The sequence below is a fragment of the Diabrotica virgifera genome, chromosome 7 (assembly GCF_917563875.1).
Source record: "Diabrotica virgifera virgifera chromosome 7, PGI_DIABVI_V3a".
Lineage (NCBI taxonomy): Eukaryota > Metazoa > Arthropoda > Insecta > Coleoptera > Chrysomelidae > Diabrotica > Diabrotica virgifera.
The window spans coordinates 34,708,078-34,731,326 of NC_065449.1; the positions used below are offsets into that span (position 1 = coordinate 34,708,078).

A 23,249-nucleotide genomic window follows, 5' to 3' on the forward strand; every position below is an offset into this window, starting at 1 on the left:
CAGGAATTTTAACAATATATGTTACTTTTCCGATTTTCCTTAAAACTACGGCTTTTATCCACTCAACCGTATTTTTTTTTACGATAGTCGCGCACAGTCACTTGTTCACCAGGCTGAAACACTAAAAATCTCTTACCGCTAGAATACATTTTTTGTTTATTTTGTATTGTAGTTACATGATTTCTTAAATTTTTTCGATCACCTGGTAATAAAATGTCAAATCTTGTCCTTAAGTTCCTATTTAACATTAATTTTGCAGGACTTACCTTTTAGTTGTGCAATGAGGAGTGGAGCGATAATCGAAGAGAAAATTATTTAATGCTAAATTAAGGTGTACATTTTTTTTATCACCTAAAAAATTTTTTAAAGCATTTTTTACCTTTTCACAGCATTTTCTGCAGCGCCATTAGATGAAGGATGATATGGGGAGTAGTAATATGAACAATATTATTATTTTTTTAAAAATTTTGAAACTCATCCTAACAAAAAGAACTACCATTATCGTTTACCATTTGACACGGCAACCCAAAACGTGCAAAACATGACCGTAGAACGTCATGGCAGAAGTTATTGAACTCATGGGAAATACTTCTATCCAGTTACTATGAGCATATAATATTATTAAAAAGTTTTTATTCAAAAATGGACCCATAAAATCCAAGTGAAGTCCTTCCCAAGGTCGTTCCGGCCAAGGCCAAGATTGAATTTCGGTTTTTTCAGGTACATTCTTAAATTTTAAACAGTTTTCACAAGTTTTACATATTTCTTCAATTTGTTTTCCTAATCCAGGCCACCAAATATAAGATAGCGCTAAGCTTTTCATCTTAACTACGCCCATGTGTGATGAATGTAAAGTTTGTAAAATTTTTTGTTGTAATTTAGACGGAATTATAATTCGATTATTCCAAATTAAACAATCTGACTCGATAGATAATTCATTTCTAATTTTATAAAATGACTTAAATTTAATAATAATTTTTGGTTGCCTCCCTAACTTCTTCCAATTTAATAGGAAAATTACAATTTTCTGAAAAATACTCAACATAATTAAATTCAACATTTTCAACTGAATTATTTTCAATACGTTGCGGAAAACGTGACAACATATCCGCTGGATTATTTTCACTTTTTACTGCTTGTACATCATATTGATAACTAGATAGAATTATGGCCCACCTTCGCAATCTATTAGCTGAATATTCCGGTATTTTTTTATTTGGATGAAAAATATATGACAATGGTTTAGTATCCGTGACTAACGTGAATTTTCTTCCATATAAATAGTTATGAAATTTACATAACCCAAATACAACCGCTAATGCTTCTTTTTCTAATGTACAAAATTTTTTCTCCCTGTCTAATAGTGTACGTGAGGCGTATGCAATTACTTTTTCCGTACCATCCTGCATTACATGAGAGATTAACGCTCCAACCCCCTGCTCACTAGCATCAGTTATTAATTTTAGGGGTAGTTCGGGATTATAATGTACTAAAATCGGTGCTGACACTAAAATTTGTTTAACTTTTAGAAATGCATTTTGGCAGTCAACTGACCAATTCCATGATACCTTTTGTTTTAATAAATTATAAAGAGGATTTAGCACGGTAGATAGGTTTTTAACAAATTTGCCGTAATAATTTATTAACCCTAAAAATGACTGTAAACTGTTCACATTAGTAGGCGTCGGCGCCTTGACAATTGCCTCGATTTTAGATTCAGAGGTACTTATGTAAACCATCTTTGTCAATATCGTAGCCTAAATATGTAATTTTTTCTTTAAAAAATTCGCACTTATCTATAGTTAATTTTAAACCTAAAAAGAACTGTCACCAGCCTTGATAAATGCTCTTCCCCTTAAAAAAATCCGCCAAATGAGTATTAAATGAGCCTTCTTTGTAGAAAGATGTGTTTTATTTTAGTACTCATTTGGCGAATGTACTTTTTACAATAATAAGAAATGTGTTACTCTGATAACAGTTGTTAGGTTTTACAGAGTGGTCTACTAAAACTATATTTACAATATCCAACACCTTCCATGTTTGTCGGTCCTGTGCCACTATTTCCCATTGTCGCACTCCCATTTTCTCCAGATCGTCTTTGACTGCATCTTTCCACCTTTTTCTAGGCCGTTCTACAGACCTTCTTCCATCTGGTCTTGCCCAAAACGCAGAAAACTAGAAAATTTGAAAGCAAGTGCCTAAATTAAAGTTTAATCATTCAATCACTTACAAGATTCTGAAGAGTAATTATTTCAATTTAGAGCGTTGTTTTTTGTTTGAGCTCAAAACAAATTAGAACCCAGGTCCAGATGGAATATATCCAAAACGTTCAAATTAATCAGTGAACAGATTATCAAAATATTTGTTCTTTTATTCAATCGCATTTATGATACAGAAATAATACCCCAATACTGGCTAGAATCAATATTCATCCCACTACCGAAAAAACCAAACCCACAACACTGCAACGGGTTTCGTCTGATAATTCATGAATCATCCAGTAATAGTGGAGTCAATGAAGGTTTTCACCTCCGATTTCGTTGAACCTCCATCGATTTTCATGAAAATTGGTAAGTATGTAGAGGATACCTCAAGAATCAAAGGTGACATGGTGCCAACTTGCGCTTTTACCCTAGGGGGGGGATGCCACCCCTTCTCGGGGGTGGAAATTATTTTATTAAAAATAATACCACTAATCGATAGAGGGACAAATTATAAGTAAAATTTGTTATATAAAGTTATTCCAATAAATCAATAGTTTTGATTTTTCCTGAAAAAAATCCATGTTTTAAAGCAGTTTTTCATAAATACCTAACTCAAAAACCATAAGTTTCTTTAAAAAAGTTGTTATTACCAAAAATCGAAGATAATATAAAAATAAATAAGCTCCTTATTCGAAAAATCCTTTATTACATATACAAAGTGAGTTATATGCAATTTAATGTATATTTTTTTTCCGCGAGTACTCAAATCTTAGTATTCAAGCTTAAATAAGAGGAAAACGATGCACTTTGTTAAATATAGATACTAAACATTTTAATAAAGTACTTAAGAGGATCGGTACGTATTTTCGGCTGCAATGCTATTCAAATGGGGATTCATTTTTTCGAATCCTGAGAAAACTAATAAGTATTTTTGAAAAATTTAAACTCAGAATGGAAGATTACGTTATTAGCAAGGGCCAAAAGTCCCTAAGAACTTCTATAATGTTTATTTTAATAAGTTACAGGGGTGAAAAACTAAGAGAAAATTTAGTGTTATTTTTAATTTCAAATATCTCATTCAAAATAAACTTTTTATTTATTCTAAGGGACTTTCGGCCCTCGGTAATAATTTAGTCTTTCATTCTGCGTTTAGATTTTTCAAAAATATTTATTGGTTTTTCCAGGATTCGAAAAAAATGAACACAATGCCCGTGGTAATATTTTCCAAATCTATCTTTGTCATACAATGCACTCAGTCGAATAGAATATTGTCAGGATAATGTCAGTCAGACACTGACAATTAGTGACAATTTTAAATATTTGACATGAATCGGGAATATTTTGAGTTGTTGATTAAATAATATTGATATATAGTGTATTTGAATAAATAATATTGATATATAGTGTATTTGATAAATAATTGATTTAAAACGTGAACTTTATAAAAAGTTATTTATTGTTTATGATTTATGGATGATCCAAGCAGAGAATACGTCAGGATATATTCTGTGATCCAAGTATTTTGTTGCTAAAGATGTTCAAAATTGTAAGCGTTCCATAGTAACAATATATTATTAAAAAATCACTTTAACACTTTTCCTGTTTTCTCGATTGAGTATTAGTTTTTGTTATAAACATATAAACTATTACAATAACTGAATACTTAGTTAGTGAAAAAATTATCATATTTATTAACAATTAATAATTTGCAATTATACAAAAAATAACAGTTATCCAAGAACATTCAAAAGCCATCTCTTTAAGTTAGTTATGACATTGTCAAGTAGAATGACATTCTGGTAATATTTACATATCCATACCAGTGTGAATTTTACTACACGTAATTTGCCGTGTAAAGACAGAAAAGATAGGGTTAGCCGTAAAATATTTGCAAATTATGTACCCATGGCCTTAAAGATAACTATCAAAAAGCTATATAAGAAGTCGATAGCATCAAAATTAAGCAAGTTATGATGGAAATAAGAGGACCCTTTCAGATTTTTTAGGGAAGAATGAAAAATGAAACATACGTCATTTCCACAAAAATTAAAATTTATAGTAACCCATTTAAAACTTTATTTATTTTAACATGAGTAATAACTTCAACAATTTTGACCGGTTTGGAATGCATATTTTTGAAAAAAAAATACTATTAAAAAAAATTAGAATTTTTCAAATTTTCGTGAATTTCATTTTCTTTTGATAATAACTCCAAAAATACTCGATATACTTAAAAAATGGTAGAGAACAAAATTTTAGTTTTAACTGTATTTAAGCTTTTTCTTTTTTTAATATTTTTTTACGACAAAAAATAACCGAGATAGAAACATTTAAAACCTAAATTTTACTGCGAGAACCATGTAACCGGGGCCCTTTCCCCTTGTATTTAAAAAAAAATAAAGGATTTAGAAAATTATGTTTAATACAGTGTTATAGACTTTTTACTTAGCTCTGTAATGGTTTTTGGATAAATCTCATATTTCAAAAATTAACTGAGTTATTTTAAAAAAACCAATAACATTTTCTTTGAAAAAAATTTATAGCGGAGATTTTGTATGTATACAGGTTGTGGGAAGTCCAATTAGTCGTTTGTTGTAGGAGATACGAAAAAAGTTTATTTAGGTGAGATTGGGGCATAGATAATATCAGAATTTAAATACATTTCCAAATATACAGGGCCACCCATATTGACAGGGTGAAACAAAATTATCTTTTGTTTAATGGAACACCCTGTATATTTTTGTATATTTTTACATTTTTAGATTCTGCTCTATGTTATATTTCTTAAAATATCAGGTTTTGTGATGTTATACGAAGTAGTTTAAAAGATAATTACGTTTTTTTTTTCAAATTTCATAGCAATATTCACCCCCTGTATAATTGTAGTGATTTGACATCAGAAAATCAGTTTATGTTCAAGTGATTTTTAATATAGTCTATTATTGTTAAAAATTATTAATCTAGCAAAACGTTTAATTTTAGCTAATACAGGGTTGGTCGAAACTGAATGAGTGTTTTCTCAAAGTTTGAGAGTATGAGTTTTCTCAAACGGAGCAGCCTGTAATGCCTGTAATGAGCATTATAATGAAATGCTATTGTATGGCACTTTATTATTTCCCACCCTGCCAGTGAGAACTGAATTTATTTTTGAAACCCTAACTTTAGGTCTTTAATTATTTTAAATATTGTAAACGATTAAAAAACAATCAAATTAAATTGAAATGAATAACCAGTGTATATCTTCCACATTTACTTCATATTTAACGTAGCCTGTACCATAACATTGCACAGATTATTATCCCTGTATAGCAACGATATACCATGAATGCGAATTCATACTTGAGAAATGTCCTTTATCCAGTCTCACAAAAAAAGGGATTCTTCAAATATAATATATATGCAGACAAAATCAGCCAAAGTGATTTGCGATATCTAATTAAAGGCCGTACCAAGTTGGTTTTGTTGAATATAGCATGAAAGCACGACGATACTTTAGTGATAAGCGTATTTTTCGTAGTAGCTATAGTATGTTGTTTTATATTATGTATTACCTATATTAAATTAGTTTTAGTATGTTTCGTTTATCTAAAAAAATGTAAAACAAACAAAAATTCTGTTTTTCTTGTAGTTGTTTTTTCGTATAGATATTGTTTTATATTGTAGTAAATTGAATTTAGTTTTAGTATGTTCCGTTTGTTTGTAGAATTATATTTAATTAGATTTGCTTTAATTACTAAAATAAATAAATTTTCAATTATATTTTATGTATTTGTGGAAAAGGAAACCTAGCATTAGCGGCCACATTTCTATAACGGCCAGTTGTTTTCTATTTTTAGTGGCCGTTATTCGCAGGTTTTACTGTACCAATAATATTTTATTAAATTATGAAATATTATTTAAATAAAAAATTTATAAACTTGATAAAAGAAAGTTTGCTTAGAATTTACTCCTCTATCTAATTATGGGGTTATTTTTAATAAAATAGTGTTCACCCATGAGAAGGGGTAACATCCACCCCCAGGATAAAAGCGCAAGTTGGTACCACATCATTTTTGTTTCTTGAGGTATCCTCTAACTACTTACCAATTTTCATGAAAATTGATGGAGGTTCAACGAAATCAGGGGTGAAAACCTTCAGTGACTGCCTTTTTGGAAATATAAAAGCATAATTTTTTTCGTGATTGTCGATTTGCTAATTTTCTGATTTTTGGTTGCTATAAGGTTTGAAAAATTAATAAAAATTAAAAATCATGCACATAAATGTAAAAACATATTTATTTTACTTAATTAAACGAGATTGCTTGAGCCAGAATGCTGAAATCTGCATTTTTATCATTAAAAAAAAAGGTGGATTTCACCCCTAAAATGCAGAAAGCGCAACTTGGTGCCATATCACTTTTGTTTTTTGAGGTATCCTCTAACTAATCAACAATTTTCATGAAAATCGATGAAGGTTCAAAGAAATCGTGGGTGAAAATATTCAGTGAATACACTTTCATAAATATAGAATAATAAGGTTTTCGTGATTTTCGACTTGTTAATTTTCGGATTTTTGGTTACTATAAGGTTTGAAAAATTAAAAAAAATGTAATTCATGCACATAAATATAAAACAAATATTTATTTTTCTTAATTAAAGATTACTTGCGCCATAATGCGGAAATCTGCATTTTTTACAATTTAAGAAGTAGGGGTGTATTGCACCCCTAAAATGCAAAAGCGCAAGTTGATGCTATATATTTTTTATTGCTTGAGGTATCCTCTAATTACTTACCGATTGTCATGAAAATCGATGAAGGTTTAACGAAATAGGAAGTGAAAACTTACAGTGACTGCACTTTAAGAAATCTAAAAAATAATTTTTAAAAAAGGGGTGTATTTCACCCCTAAAATGCAAAAAGCGCAAGTTGGCACTATGTCACCTTTGTTCCTTGAGGTATCCTTTAACCAGTCACCAATTTTTATGAAAATCGATGGAGGTTCAACGAAATCTGAGGTAATAACTCATATCCACCTTCATTGACTCCACTATAAAAGTCCTATTAAAAGTCATACATAACTAAATCTATAAAGTGCGAAAAAATCATCAGATACCATCAGTTTGGATTCAGAGCCGGCATGAGAACGAGGGAAGCTCTTTTCAATTTACTAGTTCTGACCCAAAAATGCTACGGCCAACAGAAAGATATATTTATGTGCTTCCTAGACTTCGAAAAAGCATTTGTTAGAGTAGGACACGACCTACTACATATATTATCATCATCATCATCAACAGCTATTTCATCCACCGTCGGATATAAGCCTCCCTTAGGTGTGTCCATTCATATCTGTTTGCTGTTTTTTGCATCCATTCGTGGCCAGCTATTCGCTTGATGTCATCAGTCCATCTTGTTTGAGGTCTGCCTCTACTTCTTTTGCTCTGCCTTGGTCGCCACTCGAGAATTCGCTTTGTCCAGCGGTGGTCTTCCATTTTTCCTATGTGTCCTGCCCAGTTTCATTTTAACATGGCTACCTTCTGGATCACATCTGTTACTTTTGATCACCTTCTTAGTTCTTCATTGGACTTGTGATCACTGAGCTTAATGTTGAGCATTCAACATTAATCACATCTGAGTCACTAGAACTGTGGACTATGCTGTTGTTAAAAGCTCAAGTTTCGGTTCCGTATGTCAGAACTGGCAACACGTACTGATCGAACGTTTTTGCCTTTAAAGTGTTTGGCAAGTTTGATTTAAATACTGTTTATAATACAGTATTTAAATCAAACTTGCCAAACACTTTAAAGGCAAAAACGTTCGACTACATATTATAACGTTTGCAAAAAGTCGGTTTAGATGGGAAGAACCTAAAACTACTAAAAACCTTGTAATGGAACTAAAATGCCAGACTTGAGATCGAATGCTCTATGTCCACAAAAGAAGAAATTAGAAAAGGAGTTAGACAAGTATGTGTTTTGGCACCACTTGTATTTAATCTTTATTCCCAGTTTCTATTTAAAAAGCTAATGGAGGATTCCTAGGATAGAGTCAAGGTGAATGGAGTAAATATCAACAGCATCAGATACTCCGATGATACGGTATGGATTGAGGATTCTGACTTGAGTCTACAACGGCTCATCGACAGGACTAACTCGGTCTTTGAGGAATCTGGTATGAAAATAAACATTAAGAAAACCAACGCGATGTTGAAACGAAAAAAAAGGCGATAGACTACCCCAGCTAATTGAAATAATATTCGAAAATATTACTTCAATCATCCAAAACAGCCATCGTTACACCGTTAGCTTAGCTCAATCTCTCAGGTGTGTGTTCGAATGGAAGCAAACAAAACAATATTTTTAACTAATCATGTTGATTGTTCATAAAAATATAATAAAAATATGACTTAATAGATGCATTAACAAATATATTCTAATTCTTGCTAAAAACTAACAATTTGTAGATTATACTTATGGCTTTTGGTATTGGTTTGCTGGTAACTTCTTGATGTCGAATGGTACTGCTGCTGGTTCTGCAACGGGCTCTGGGGTTGTAGGTGTTGTATTCCACCAGGCCTACGGATGTTGGTCGTTGCAGTCTTGGTGATGTGGTTGCAGTCTAGATGATTTTGCCCTCGTTGTTGTATCGCCGGCGATTTGAGGATTCTTGAAGCTCCCAGAGGGAGGACGGTGATCTTTATCCCAAAAACTAGAAGAATAATGCGTGTAAAGTTTTGACATCAAGAAGAAAAGGTACCCTTTGCCAAAAAGTATTCAAAGAGTAGCAGATGGCAAGGGGTAAATTAAATGGAATTAAGATAAGGAGAATAGTCAAAACTTGATTACTAAACGTGCATATATGTAAATTAAAAAGATATATCAGAACACATTCTTTCAGATGGGAGGTTAGATATAAAAAATATTAGAAAAAGCTGTTAGATGTTGAACTGTGATTACAAGAAAAAATAATAATGAATATTCTTAACCCAAGAGAAGATTTGATTTGGAAATAGATAGCTATTATCAGCTCTGTAATTGCCTTTTATAATATTACCACCACCCTTTTGAGAATTGAAATGACAGCGTGAACTGTAGAGAGGTAGGCATGTTCCGTATTAAGACAGATATTTACAGAGTAAGAATATACGGGGTACGTTCAGTATGTTCAATTGATGATTTAGATTTTAGATGAAAAGACATATAGTAAATAGAAGATAATAAAAGAGAATAATAAAAGAGGATAATAAAAGAGGGCGAAAACGAGTTTTTAACGAAGAAAACAGGTAAAACAAATAGAAGAAAATTATTACTAATGAAATATTAAAGAAAATAAAGTAAGATAATTATTTAAAAATAAAATAACAAAGATGTGACGTTTGTAACGTTACAATGTTAATCAGAAAAAAACCAAAATGTACCCCAACCTTGCACAATAAACGGTTACATTTTAGATATTTACAAATAAGATCGAGAATAGAACACACCAGAAAGTGTTTCCAAAAAACCAAAAGAGTGTTATGTGATTTTACAATAAAACTCGAAATTATACGTTCATCAAAATGCTACATCTGATCGACTCTTTAGTTGAGACGTTTGCCCCTAAAAATCAACCGTAAAATTAATTGGAGGTTGAAATGTGCATCTACTAGAGAATCCTCAAAATTTCATGGACATAACATACCTCAAACGAAGAAGTGCTGGATAGAATAGGCAAGGAACGAGAAAATTTCAACACCGTGAAAGTTAGGAAAACATCAGACCTAGACCACATAATAAGAATTAAAAAGTACCAATATAGTCAACTATATTGGTTGTTTATAGCGCTAACACAGACGGGGCGGCGTACGTCGACTGAACCCCCCGCTGAGATGTCGAAAGCGACGCATCCCTTACTATACTTTGATGCAGATGACACACACCAGGCGCTCTTAAAATTTTCGTTTCATCGACGTTCCCGCGACCCATGCTAGAACTCATATGTCGCCAATCGGTTTTACGACTTCGACGGCATATCATATTTGCGTGTATCGTGGTACAACACAACAGACGTTTGAGCTGTTTTCTAGTGAGTTTGTTGTGAGTGTTGCCAAATCTTGTTTAATGATGGAAATAACAGACTTGAGCTATATTTTGAGTTGAATTTTTTACTACCATATAAAATTATTTGTATATGGGACTCATTGTATTTTTAATTTTTTTATCTTATAGCTTAAAGGGCAACTTAATTAGGTACATTTGTATCTGGAAAAAAAGTAATCTACTAAATAAATTATTTTTCAAACTCTTTGAAACTAATTTCACAAACAGTCAAACAGAAGTTTCAAATATGTAACCATTGACCAGTTTGACTTGACTTGAGTTATTTGTCAGAAGGATTGACTTTAATAAAACAAAAAATAATTGACTCTATAAAAATAAAGATAATAAACAGTTATCTTACCTTATTTATTATTTTATTCATTATGCTCTACAGGCCTTGTATTTTACAATTTTACATTATACATTTTATACTAATAACTTTATATAATTTTATTTTTGATGTCTACGTAAAAATTGCTGAACTGTGGTTCTCCACTACATCCTATTTTTAATAAAAAAAAAACGATAGTGGCTAAGAAACATCTGACAATGAACACTTTAAATTTTAAACAGCTAATAAGAACAGTTTACCAAAAATAGAGAATCAAGGCTCAGAGTTAATGCCGAACATAACTATTGGCGAAATTCAAAATGCGCTTCAAAAGATGAAGAGCAATAAATCCCCAGGTGAAGACAAAATAATGACTGAAAGCATAAAACTAGGAGGAAATACACTTTTACTGGCACTTGCTAAATTATTCAATAAATGTCTGTGCGAAGCGATAACACCGACGCAGTGGAACAACGCAGAAATCGTCTTACTCCATAAGAAGGGAGATATCAGCGACCTTAGAAACTACCGACCCATTAGCTTGCTGTCACAAGTATATAAAGCCTCGGTTTCCTCGAAAGCGGCACCGACAAACTGCGACCATAACACGGCGATGAATTACGTCAGATTACGGTGAAAAATTCAAGGTTCTTCACTGCGGCAATGGAATGTGCAAACTCAGCAAGCGGTGGCTTCCAACGCATCCTTGGAAGCCACCACTTTTATTTTGCGTAGTACAGTTTTTTTAAAACGTCATTTATCGCAGTGTTACGCTCGCAGTTTGTCGGTGCCGCTTTCGAAGAAACCGAGGCTTAAGCTATTCACAAAAGTTATTACCAACAGACTAGGAAGTAAGTTGGATTTCTATCAGTCAAAAGAGCAAGCAGGTTTTAGAGCAGGATATGGCACGTACGATCATTTACAAGTAATTAAGAACTTAATAGAAAAGAGTGTTGAATATAACAAGCCATTAGTCCTGATATTTGTTGACTACGAAAAAGCTTTTGACACCATAGGTCATCAAAAGATGTTAAAAGCCTTAACAGAGTGTCGTATAGATCATCGCTATATAAACATGATTAAAACATCTATAAAAATGTGACAGCAAGCGTGAAACTGGCAGATAAAAAGACCAACGCATTTAAAATAAAAAGGGGAGTGCGACAGGCAGACACAATTTCGCCAAAATTGTTTACAACATTATTATACCCCATTCCACGATTTGGATTATCGCGACAACGAATATTTTACTGTGCAAAATATAAAGAACGAAAGCAAATTGCAAATTATATTGTTGTTTATTGGAGTAATTGTTAGAGCAAAATACTTTCGTACTTCTTATGTTGCACACTAAAATATTCGTTGTCGCGATAATCCAAAACAGTCGTATATTCGTGGAATACACCATAGAGCATATGTTTAAGAACGCAAATCTGAGTGAAAAAGGGATTAATATCAACGGAGAAATACTTCATCATTTGAGATTCGCTGACGATATTGTTCTTTTTGCTGACAGCATCGATGATGCAGTATTACTCCTTACAAGTTGGATTAAAAATCAATCATACATACAAAAACACAAATCATGACATATCGCCTATTGAAGAAATTAGGAAGAGATATTCAAACTTGCGAACTAAGCCGCCGCATAGGACTCACTTGGGTGGCATTCGGCAAGCTGAGCTATGTCCTTAAGTCAGAACTGCCTATGTGTCTCAAAAGAATAGTCTTTGATCAGTGTGTGTTGCCAGTACTTACCTAAGGTGCAGAAACTTTAACAATAACCAAGAAAGTAAGAAATAAAATTTGTGTTACCCAAAGAGCCATGGAACGCTCAATGTTACGCATTTCTCGTCGGGATCGAATTACGAACAGGGAGATAAGACGGAAAACAGGAGTGTCGGATGCCATAGAAAGAATTATGACCCTAAAGTGGAACTGGGCTGGACACATAGCTAGAATGTCGGATAATAGATGGACACAGCAAATAATACACTGGATACCAAGACAAGAAGCATATCGAAGTAGAGGTCGTCCGCCAACCAGATGGTCTGATGACAAAACGGATCGACAAAAACTGGATGCAAACATTACAAAACGGAAATGCATGGAAAAGACTGAGGGAGACCTATATCCAGCAGTGGATAGATCCGGGTTGAATGATGATGATGATGATGATGATGATGATGATGATGATGATGATGATGAATAAATAAGAACAGTTGAAATGAAAACAGAGAAGAGTTTGCAATTATTGTAATAGCCAACCTCCATTGAGATGGCACTTTAACCCTCGTAAGGCGGTGCGGGTGCAGGTGCACCCAGACCTCGTTTTTCTCACCTATTCTTTTTAATAAATTAATTTTGAAGCAAGAATGAGGCAAGAAGAATAAAAAAGTAAAGTTTTCAGCCCTAGACATTCAAGGCTTATTGAGCTTTATACATAAATAAATAACGAAAATAAATAAATAACTGTGTGAGTGATTCAGGTGCAAAATAATTCTACATAGTTTGTGTTCTAAAAATATGTGGGCAATTTGTGCAATAAAGTACATACTTGATAAAGATGTTTATCATCGTGAGTATTAAAAACGTTTAATTATGAATGATTTCCGCTTGGAATTTATTATGCAATAGATGTTTTTTATTATGATAATGTATGAGGAGATTAATCGCATCTCCTGGATATTAAATAAAGCGTCAGTAATAGCCCAGTCAAAATAAACAAAAATTGTTAGTCCAGTCTTCAAAGATTTGATCTATAAAAAAAAAGAATGTGTGTTTACTTTGTACGCACGTAAGAAGTTATACTTCTATTATTATGATTTCAACGAAATTAATATACTTAACAGGTTATTTTTATTTAAATATTAAACTAACTTTTTTACCTACCACTTTTAAAATTTTTTTTATTAAAACGATATCAAAAATAAAAAAAATATATGAATCGTCCGGGATTTGAACCCGGGACCTCTCGATCTCCGGTCACACGCTCTACCACTGCGCTATGCCTCCTTTGCTTTGACAGGTTACAAAATTTCTCATACATACTGACAAATTTAATAGACCAAAAGTGAAGTATACAAAAATACTTTAAATATACTTACTATTATTATAAAATATCTTATTTCCGAGGAAGACAAATCCAAAGACACAAAAATTATAATAAATAATACATTTACTAAAAACACTAATATATCCTTTTAATGACTTATTTGCGCTGACAGCGCTAATATTCTTGTTCTCATGATCATTTTTCAGTGCGTCACAGTTTTTCGATTTCTCTCTAATGCATTAAGTTTGATGAGACGGAAAAAGCGGTAGCTCCGTGATTAAACACAAAAATAATGCAGCATTACAATTGTTATATACATAAGATGTCTATTCCTAACCTACGTTTGATTCGTTGATATTTAGAATGCGCGTTTTTTCTAGCCAATCAAATACACGTATTATGAACATTTGACGAAAACTTCGTCCATTTTGGCCACTTTTTAGAAGTGTCAAAGAGTCAAGTGACGGTTATTATTCAGGTCAGTATTTTGTGTACCTGTCATTTTGAAATTTCGAATTCGACTTCCCTTGTGTTTCACAACTTTTTTGTGCATTATTTTGTGTTTTGGTTTAGAATTTAGTTCGTTAAAAGTTAGTTTTGTGTTTTGGTTTAGAATTTAATTCGTTAGAAGTTAGTTTATACTCCAGGTCATTATGCAAGAAAAATATCCATAGTAAGGAGACGTAACTCATGGCTGAAGAACCTTAGGAACTGGTTTGGATGTAATAACAATGAATTATTTAGAGCCGCGGTTTCAGAAATAAAGATCGCTCTGATGATTACCAACTTTTTAAGCGGAGACAGCACCTAGAGAAGAAGATAAAAACACAGTTTATGGATAGTTTTGTGTCATTTTTTAATGTTTCCATATTTATAAATTTAATTAACAATATTGTTTACTTTTTAATTTTATTCCCCTTTATAAAAAATACCTACATGTTAATATATTGTGTAAAAATCAAATCTACTAAATTACTAATTAGTTTAATTCCACAAGCTTTTCATCTAAAGTACGATTCTGGCATCTGTCAGATTCGTCAATAATTACATTAAATAAGTCTCGACACACCCAATACAGTATATGACGTCATAATTAATGACGCACTGAAAAATGATCATGAGAACAAGAATACATACATATCTTGAAAGATTAGCAACGAACTACATACTGTCTGTGTGCGCATGCGCCCGGCATTATAAACTTTCAGTCTCGATCGTAAAGAAGTATAACTTCAACGAGACCAACAGGCTGAATTTTTCTGAGAATGTCAATTTTCGGACCATAAACAAAATGCAAAAAAGCTTGCCACTCCTACCACCGGGCTTTCCCCTAAAACCGCCGCCGTGGGAGTGGGGCAATAGAAATCAGATTTACCAAGAATACATATGTAAGCCGTAGAAAAAAATGTTTCGAACAAGATGTGTCATCATCGTCAGTGGGGTCACAGCTCTTCATGAGCCAAAACCTTCTTCAAAACAATCCTCCATTCGCCCCTGTCCCTGGCAATTCTTCTGCATGCTCTAATTCCAATAGATTTTAAATCATTCTCTAAGTTGTCTTGGTACCTGAGTTTCCTAAGGTACCTTTTCTGACTATGGCATCTTCCTCTCGCCTGATTACATGCCCTATCCATTTAAGGCGTGCTACCTTAGCCTTTTAATGGCGGCTATACGAAATATTTGGAATAAACAGATAATATGTAAAAGGTCTTTTGATTTTGACATATTTTAATAGCTTTTGAAGTAAAAAAAATATTGCTGCTGTATTTTGTCTTCATCATGTTGTTCCCATTTTGGGAACGTTGGCATGTAAGGTATTATGTATTTTCTAAAAATAAAATACTTAACTGTTTGAAAAAAGGTTTATTATTAGCACAAATGTCTAAAATAAGTAAAAATAAAATAAAATATAAAACAATTATTTATTAGGTGTATGAAATTGGTCGAAACATTTTATTTTTATGAAGTCGTTTTTCACACTTACTGCACTGAAGTCTAGTATTTTTATAGCAGACAACACAACGCCCTTGGTTAGTGCCTTCGGGAATGTGATTTATCCCGTCAAATTTTATGTCGCTTAGAACAGGGGCAGATGGACCGCCTTTTCTTTTTCTTTGACCTGAACCTGCTTTTACAAGTGCTAGAGCAACGTTTCTGCGAAACTCAAGGTGTGTTATATTTGCATTCACATGTTGAAAAAAACGAAAAGCTGCCACAACCACCAAATTCAATCCATGAGCAAACAAGTTCCACCACCATTTTTTTTATCTAAGTCGGGGACGATAAGAAGCAGCTAAACGATCAAAAAGGCCAACACCATCCATTCCAATGTTATATTGTCTTATCAATATCTTATCATATTGTCTTATCAAATTTGGTTGAGTTACATCTTTTTTATGTTCAGACTTCACTCTTCTGGTGGAATATTCCATTTGACACAAATAACATCGCCATCTGATTTGTAATCATAGGTTCCTCGATCATGTTTTTTGATGGTTGAGGATGAAACTAAAGGACATTTGTTGATCCTATTTTCTCGAACTGTACCACAAGCCCGTATACCGTTTTCTGATAAAAATTTCAGAAGGGAGTAGCTGGTAAAAAAAATTATCGAAATATATAACATGGCTGTTCTCATTTTGCAGAATTTCTAACATATTATTTACAACTCGAGTTCCTAAAGGAGTGTGAACATTTCCCGATTTTCCACAGTAAATATCAAAGTTATATGGATATCCATCATTTCCACAGAGCATCCATAGTTTGAATTCGAATCTAATTGGTTTATTTTGTATAAATATTTTAGCTGAGTGATGGCCATGATATGGAACCATTGATTCATCAATGCTTACATGTTTATGAAAAACTCCAAACTGCTGAATATTAATTTTGAATTGTTCGAAAAGTGGTAAAACTTTAGCTACTTTTGAGTGAGCTAAATTAGAGTTGTCGCAAACGTGAAGATATCTTTTTATTATTCTGAATTTTTCACGGCTTATTATTGTTTTTGCAAAGTTTGGAGCCTGCATGTCATTCGCTGTTGACCAGTAGTCATTTTCGTCGGGTAGATGATGATATCCGCTAATCAGGAGCAAGCCAATAAACTGACGAATATCTTCATCAGAAACTGTAAAATTATGAAAATTTTTATTCCTTCGAGCGTAAGTTTCGCTTTAATTAGGTATAAAACTAATAATTTCTGGAGTAAAAAACAAAGAGAAAATTTCAAACTCCGTTTTACCCATATGCTCGGCTCCTACTTTAGGTGGATCTTGGGCTTCTTGCTGGATTGCCACTTTTTCAGATTTCCTCCATTTTTGTAATGCTTGACTTCCAACTGATTCTTCTTCGTCATCTGATTCGGCATCACCATCATGAATTTCTACCTCTCCAGGAACCTCTATTGGCATGTCAACCACGTCCAAAATCTGGTCCTCAAGAGTGTCCTTGTCACTATCAATAATATCTCGGTCTCCTGAAGTGGGAGGAAGTATTACAACATCAATGTTAGAGGATATAGAGGTTTCCACATCTTCCAAAGTATCCCGTACACATGTGTTCTTCTTGAACAGCTCTGATCGACTGTTTGTTATTCCTAAATTCCTATTATCACTTGAAAGGCGAATGCACTAATCGTTATTGCCCTTGAAAATTTACGAGCTAACAGAAACGACATTATAATTTATTAGGGTATATTAGGTACTCAATGATGCCAACGTTCCCATTTTGGGACATGGCTAATTCCGACAATTTTTTTCAAAAAGTAATGAAAGAATTCAAGCGCAGTATAAACTATTTACTAAGATAGTCAATTGGCTACCTTACTTGAAATAATAATAGCAATAGAATAGTTTTTGCTGACTTGATGACAAAAACCGTAAAACGAATCAAAAAATTGAATTTTTGTGCTTTTTACTTTTTTTTTGAGAAAATGAACCCAAATTTAAATAAAATTTTTTGATAAACTAGCAAGCCCCTTACCTTTACAAAACATTATGTAGTGCGATTTACAAAAATAATTTCATAAACAATCCTAAAAAAATGTTTTAATAGGTGTTCCCAAAATGGGAACGTTGGCAGTTAAAAGGTTAATGAATTTTACAATGTCAGGTTCTCCAGTACAACAAGATACGTAGCTAAGTTCAATTGTATGAAAAATATGTTATAAAAAAACTATACGATATACATATTTTCTTTTCTATGTTTACATTTCTGTATATAAATTACGTTTTTCTTAGATTAGGTTGTGAAAATTTTACGGATCCGTCTACAAAAGCAACGCCTGACAAAGGAGCTACCAGGTCTCTATTTTTCCCGGATGAAGCTATCTATCCCGGTCATCCTAGATTCGAGAACTTAGTCAGGAATATTAGAATGAGACGTGGTGAAAAAGTTGCCATTAATTTACCAAGTAAGTATTTTGAAGGTCATATACTCGACGAAGATTTTTTAATTTGTCAATAATCAAGTACATGGATGGTTGTTTGTAATTTTTTAATATTAGTAAATCATCATCATCATCATTCTCTTTGCCATAATGTTCTATTTTGGATCATACCAATAACATTTCTCTTTACAGAATGTCCTGCCTAAACGTCTCTCCATGGCTCTTCTTTGGTTTTCCTTTCCAACTCCTTCTGCAATTCTTCGTATTGGGTGATTGATGTCTCGACGTTGAATATGACCAAATCATCTTAACCTATGCTCATTTTGGCATCAATTGGTCCACCCCTAGACCTTCCGCTAATATACTTATTATTAATGTTATCATTTTTTGAGACTCCACTCGTCCATCTAAGCATTCTTTCTTTTTAACTATCCAACATTCAGTTGTACATAATTGCTGGTCTTATGGTTGTTTTATAGAATTTTTCCTTCAAGTTCATTGCAATTTTTCTGTTACACAACACACCACTCGCTTCCTTCTATTTCATCTATCCAATCCTAATTCTGCTGCATGCATCTCCATCTATTTACCCACTACTCTGTAATACAGATCATAGGTACTTAAGGTGACGGAATGGGACGTTTCATCGCCGGCCGTTTGATCGCCGGCCGTTTCATCGCCAGTTAGTCAGTTGATCTTGTATTATGGGATATGACACGACACGACGGTAAATTCAGTTCAAAACTTATGACAAATAAATAGATAAAAAATATTATTATATTAATTTACTGTTCTATTTCTACTTCCCCTACATTTGATACTAAACAGTATTAAATTTGTAGTGTTAAATTATATTTTATATTATAAAAGTTTTAAAGTCTATTAAAAGATTAAGCATGGCAAAGGGAATGGTCATATCTCGCATTTCCTAGAATTCCTAATTAATACTAAAAATAAATAATAAATGTAACCGTCGAAAATTGGTCGAAAATTAGGAAATATACCAGTTAGCGATTAACTGACTGGCGATGAACCGGCGGCATCGAAACGGCCGGCGATGAACTGGCGGCATCGAAACGGCGGCGATGAACTGGCGGCGATGAAACGTCCTAGACCCTTAAGGTGATGGGTACGTATTTTCGGCTGCAATGCTATTCAAATGGGGATTCATTTTTTTTTTTCGAATCCTGAGAAAACTAATAATAGTCCAAGTAATGAAGCTTAAAATAGGACAAAACCTCACAATTTTTACAGAATAGATCGATTTGCTTGAAAATTTGAGAATAAGTAGTGGATAGTCCAAAGATCGAAATCTATATGATGCCGAAAGGCGCTTTTACCATAGGGGTGGTTGCCACCCCATGTTGGCGGTGGAAATTTTTTATTATATTTTTACCGCAAAAGTTAGTAAAAACATACATTTTAAGCAAAAAACGTTCTATACATTTTTTTGATGAAATTAATAGTTTTCGATTTATTCGCTATCAAAAGTGTTATGTTTTATATCGAAAAAATCAATGATTTTAATCAGTTTTCTGCAAAAACTCAAAAGTTTTCGTTTTATCAAAACAACTTTGCTTAAGAGGATCGGTACATTTTTTCGGCTGCAATGCTATTCAAATGGGGATTCATTTTTTTTTTCGAATCCTGAGAAAACTAATAAGTATTTTTTAAAAATTTAAACGCAGATTGAAAGATTACGTTATTAGCGAGGGCCGAAAGTCCCTGAGAACTTCTATAATGTTTATTTTAATAAGTTACAGGGGTGAAAATCTAAGAGAAAATTTAGTGTTATTTTTAATTTCAAATATCTCATTCAAAATAAACTATTTATTTATTCTAAGGGACTTTCGGCCCTCGGCAATAATTTAGTCTTTCATTCTGCGTTTAGATTTTTCAAAAATATTTATTGGTTTTTTCAGGATTCGAAAAAAATAAACACAATGTCCGTGGTAATATTTTCCAAATCTATCTTTGTCAAACAACGCACTTACTCGAATAGAATATTGTCAGTCAGACACTGACAATCAGTGACAATTTTAAATAATTATTTGACATGAATCGGAAATAGTTTTAGTTGTTGATTAAATAATATTGATATTTATTGATAAATAATTGATTTAAGAGGTGAACTTTATAAAAAGTTATTTATTGTGTATTATTTATGGAAGATAGAAGCAGAGAATCTAAAAAGGAACGAAATCACATATATTATTGGAGATTTTAACGCGAAAATTGGTCAAGGACGAAGATCTGACCTGATAGGTGGATATGGACTAGGGGGGAGCAATGAAAGAGGCGATAGATTATACCAGTTCTGTCAAGAACATGACATGATAATCGCAAATACATGGTTCAAATTACACAAAAGAAGATTATATACATGGAAGGGACCAGGAGATAACTCGCTTCATATAATTAGAAATCAGATAGATTATATTCTAGTAAACAAGAGATTTAAGAATGGTGTCAAGAGATCAACGACATATCCTGGTGCAGATATCGGTTCAGACCATAACCCTCTAATAGCTGACATCCAAGTGAAGCTCAAAAAAGTCGAAGAAAACCCCAAAACACCAAAATTACATATATCAGCATCCAACAAAACGCTAATAGAAAATGACCTGAATAAGCAGCTAAAGAATTCAACAAATGAAAACAATACAGAAATATGGAACACGTTTAAAGATCTTACCTGGAAAGTAATGGAAAAATATACGACAACGATGCAGAGGCACAAAAAACAACAATGGATGACTGATGAAATCCTGGAATTGATGGAGCAGAGAAGAAAACTGAAAGATAACAAAACAGAATACAAAGAAAAACAAAAACTAATTAAACAAAAAATAAAGGTAGCTAAAGAAAAATGGATGGAGGATAAATGCAAGGAATTAGAAAAGTTGAATGAAAAACATGATACGTTTAATATGTTTAAAAAAGTTAGAGAAGTAGCTGGTCTTTATTATAAGAAAACTCCACATACTATAACCGATTCGTCGGGAAAAATGATAATAGACGAACACGAAATCCGAACTACCTGGTATAATTATATAAATGAACTGTATAATGATGATAGACCCGAAGAACTGGACACTTTAGATGAAGGTGAAGGACCAGAAATACTAAAATCAGAAATACAACATGCTATAAAATTGGCAAAAAACAATAAAGCCGTTGGTCCCGACAACATACCTACAGAAATGTTAAAGCTCATAAATGAGGAAAACATTGGAATACTAGTCAAACTTTTCAATGATGTTTATTCGACTGGTGATATCCCTGAAGATTGGTTAAAGTCCGAATTCATAACCCTACCAAAAAAACAACGTCCGAAAAACTGTAGCGACTATAGAATGATAAGCCTTATGAGCCACACCTTGAAAATCTTTCTACGTATCATCCACAGTAGAATCAGAGATAAATGTGAAGAAGACCAGGATGAAACACAATTTGGCTTCAGAAATGGACTGGGAACCCGGGACGCACTCTTTGCACTAAATGTGTTATTGCAGAAATGCCGAGATCAAAGGAAAGACGTCTTTGCTGTATTTATTGACTATGAGAAGGCCTTTGATCGAGTACAACATCACAAATTAATTAAAATACTAAAGGATAAAGGAGTTGATAGTCAAGATGTACGAATCATAGAAAAATTATACTGGCGTCAAACAGCGACAGCTTGCATAAATGGAAAATCAACAGAAATATGCAAAATACAAAGAGGCGTCAGACAGGGTTGTATACTGTCCCCACTGTTGTTCAATTTGTATTTAGATAGAATATTTAAGGAAGCGCTGCATAATTTGGAATGGGGTGTGAAGGTTAATGGAATTCTGATAAATACAATCAGATATGCAGACGATACAGTTATTTTAAGTGATGATATGAATGGATTACAACACCTTTTAAATGCCATTGACAGAGTGGGAAGAGAGTTTGGCCTAAATATAAACTGTTCAAAAACAAAGTACATGGTATTTAGCCGTTTGGCCCATCAAGATTCACGGTTATATGTTGATGGTCATATGATTCAAAGAGTACCCAGTTTTAAATATCTTGGTTGCCATATTACTGAACAACTAGATCCAGATAAAGAGATAAAATGTAGAATCGAGATAGCCCGCACGACATTTTTAAAAATGAGGTCATTCTTCTGTAATGATACCTTGCAACTTCAACTTCGAAAGCGCATGATTAAATGCTACATTTGGTCAGTCCTCTTGTATGGTGTCGAAGCATGGACATTAAAAATATCCACCATTAACCGTTTGGAGGCCTTTGAAATGTGGCTGCACAGACGTATTCTAAAAATACCATGGACGGCTATGCTGACAAATGTGGCAGTCCTTAAGAGAGCAAATGCTACCCGTGAGCTGCTTGATAACATCAAATATAGAAAGATGGCCTATTTTGGACACGTAGTAAGGGGAGACCGGTATAATATTCTTCAACTTATTATGATGGGTAAAATCGAAGGACGCAGAGGAATTGGTAGAAAGCAGGCCTCTTGGTTGAAGAATATCCGGGAGTGGACAGGAATAAAGAAAGCAGAACACCTATTTAGAATAGCTCGAGACAGAGACAGTTTCGCCATGTTAATCGCCAACGTCAAGGGGACTTGATAGGGCACGTTAAGAAGAAGAAGAAGCAGAGAATACATCAAGATATATTCTGTGATCCAACTATTTTGTTCTTAAAGATGTTCAAAATTGTAAGCGTTCCATAGTAACAATATATTATTAAAAAATCACTTTAACACTTTTCCTCTTTGCTCGATTGAGTATTAGTTTTTGTTGTAGGTACATATAAATTATTACAATCACTGAATACATAGCTAAGTGAAAAAATTATCACATTTATTAACTGAATTAATATGGCCTTAACAAAAATGTACCTTGTGAAAAAATCGACAAAACCGTTTTTTTTTTAATATTCTTTAAGACCAATAGTAATCGAGCTATACTTTATTATATGTTAACTCTTCTTCGTCAAATGCTAAATATTGTAGTATCAAAGTCAAAAGACGGGAATACTATGCATTTTTCGAGGATAAAATGTTTAAACTAATTTGAAGTATTTAAAAATATCTATCTCCAGAAATAAAAACAGGTCTTTAGCTCAAAAATTAAGTGGCTTATAATGCAAAGAATGTCAGTCACTATTTTTTCAGCGAAAAAGTGATCGGAAGCAAACACCTAATCACCACCCTAATTA

The 23,249-nt window shown here is 33.0% G+C and overlaps 1 protein-coding gene across 1 annotated transcript in view; it reads left to right on the forward strand.

Moving 5' to 3' along the window:
• The window catches only part of LOC114326466 (glutamate--cysteine ligase), a 91,371-nt gene that overhangs the window by 40,076 nt on the left and 28,046 nt on the right, over positions 1-23,249 (forward strand). Inside the window, exon 2 of the mRNA XM_028274854.2 lies at positions 17,884-18,056. Within this exon, the coding sequence (XP_028130655.1) occupies positions 17,884-18,056 (173 nt within the window). The remainder of the gene's footprint in view (positions 1-17,883; positions 18,057-23,249) is intronic.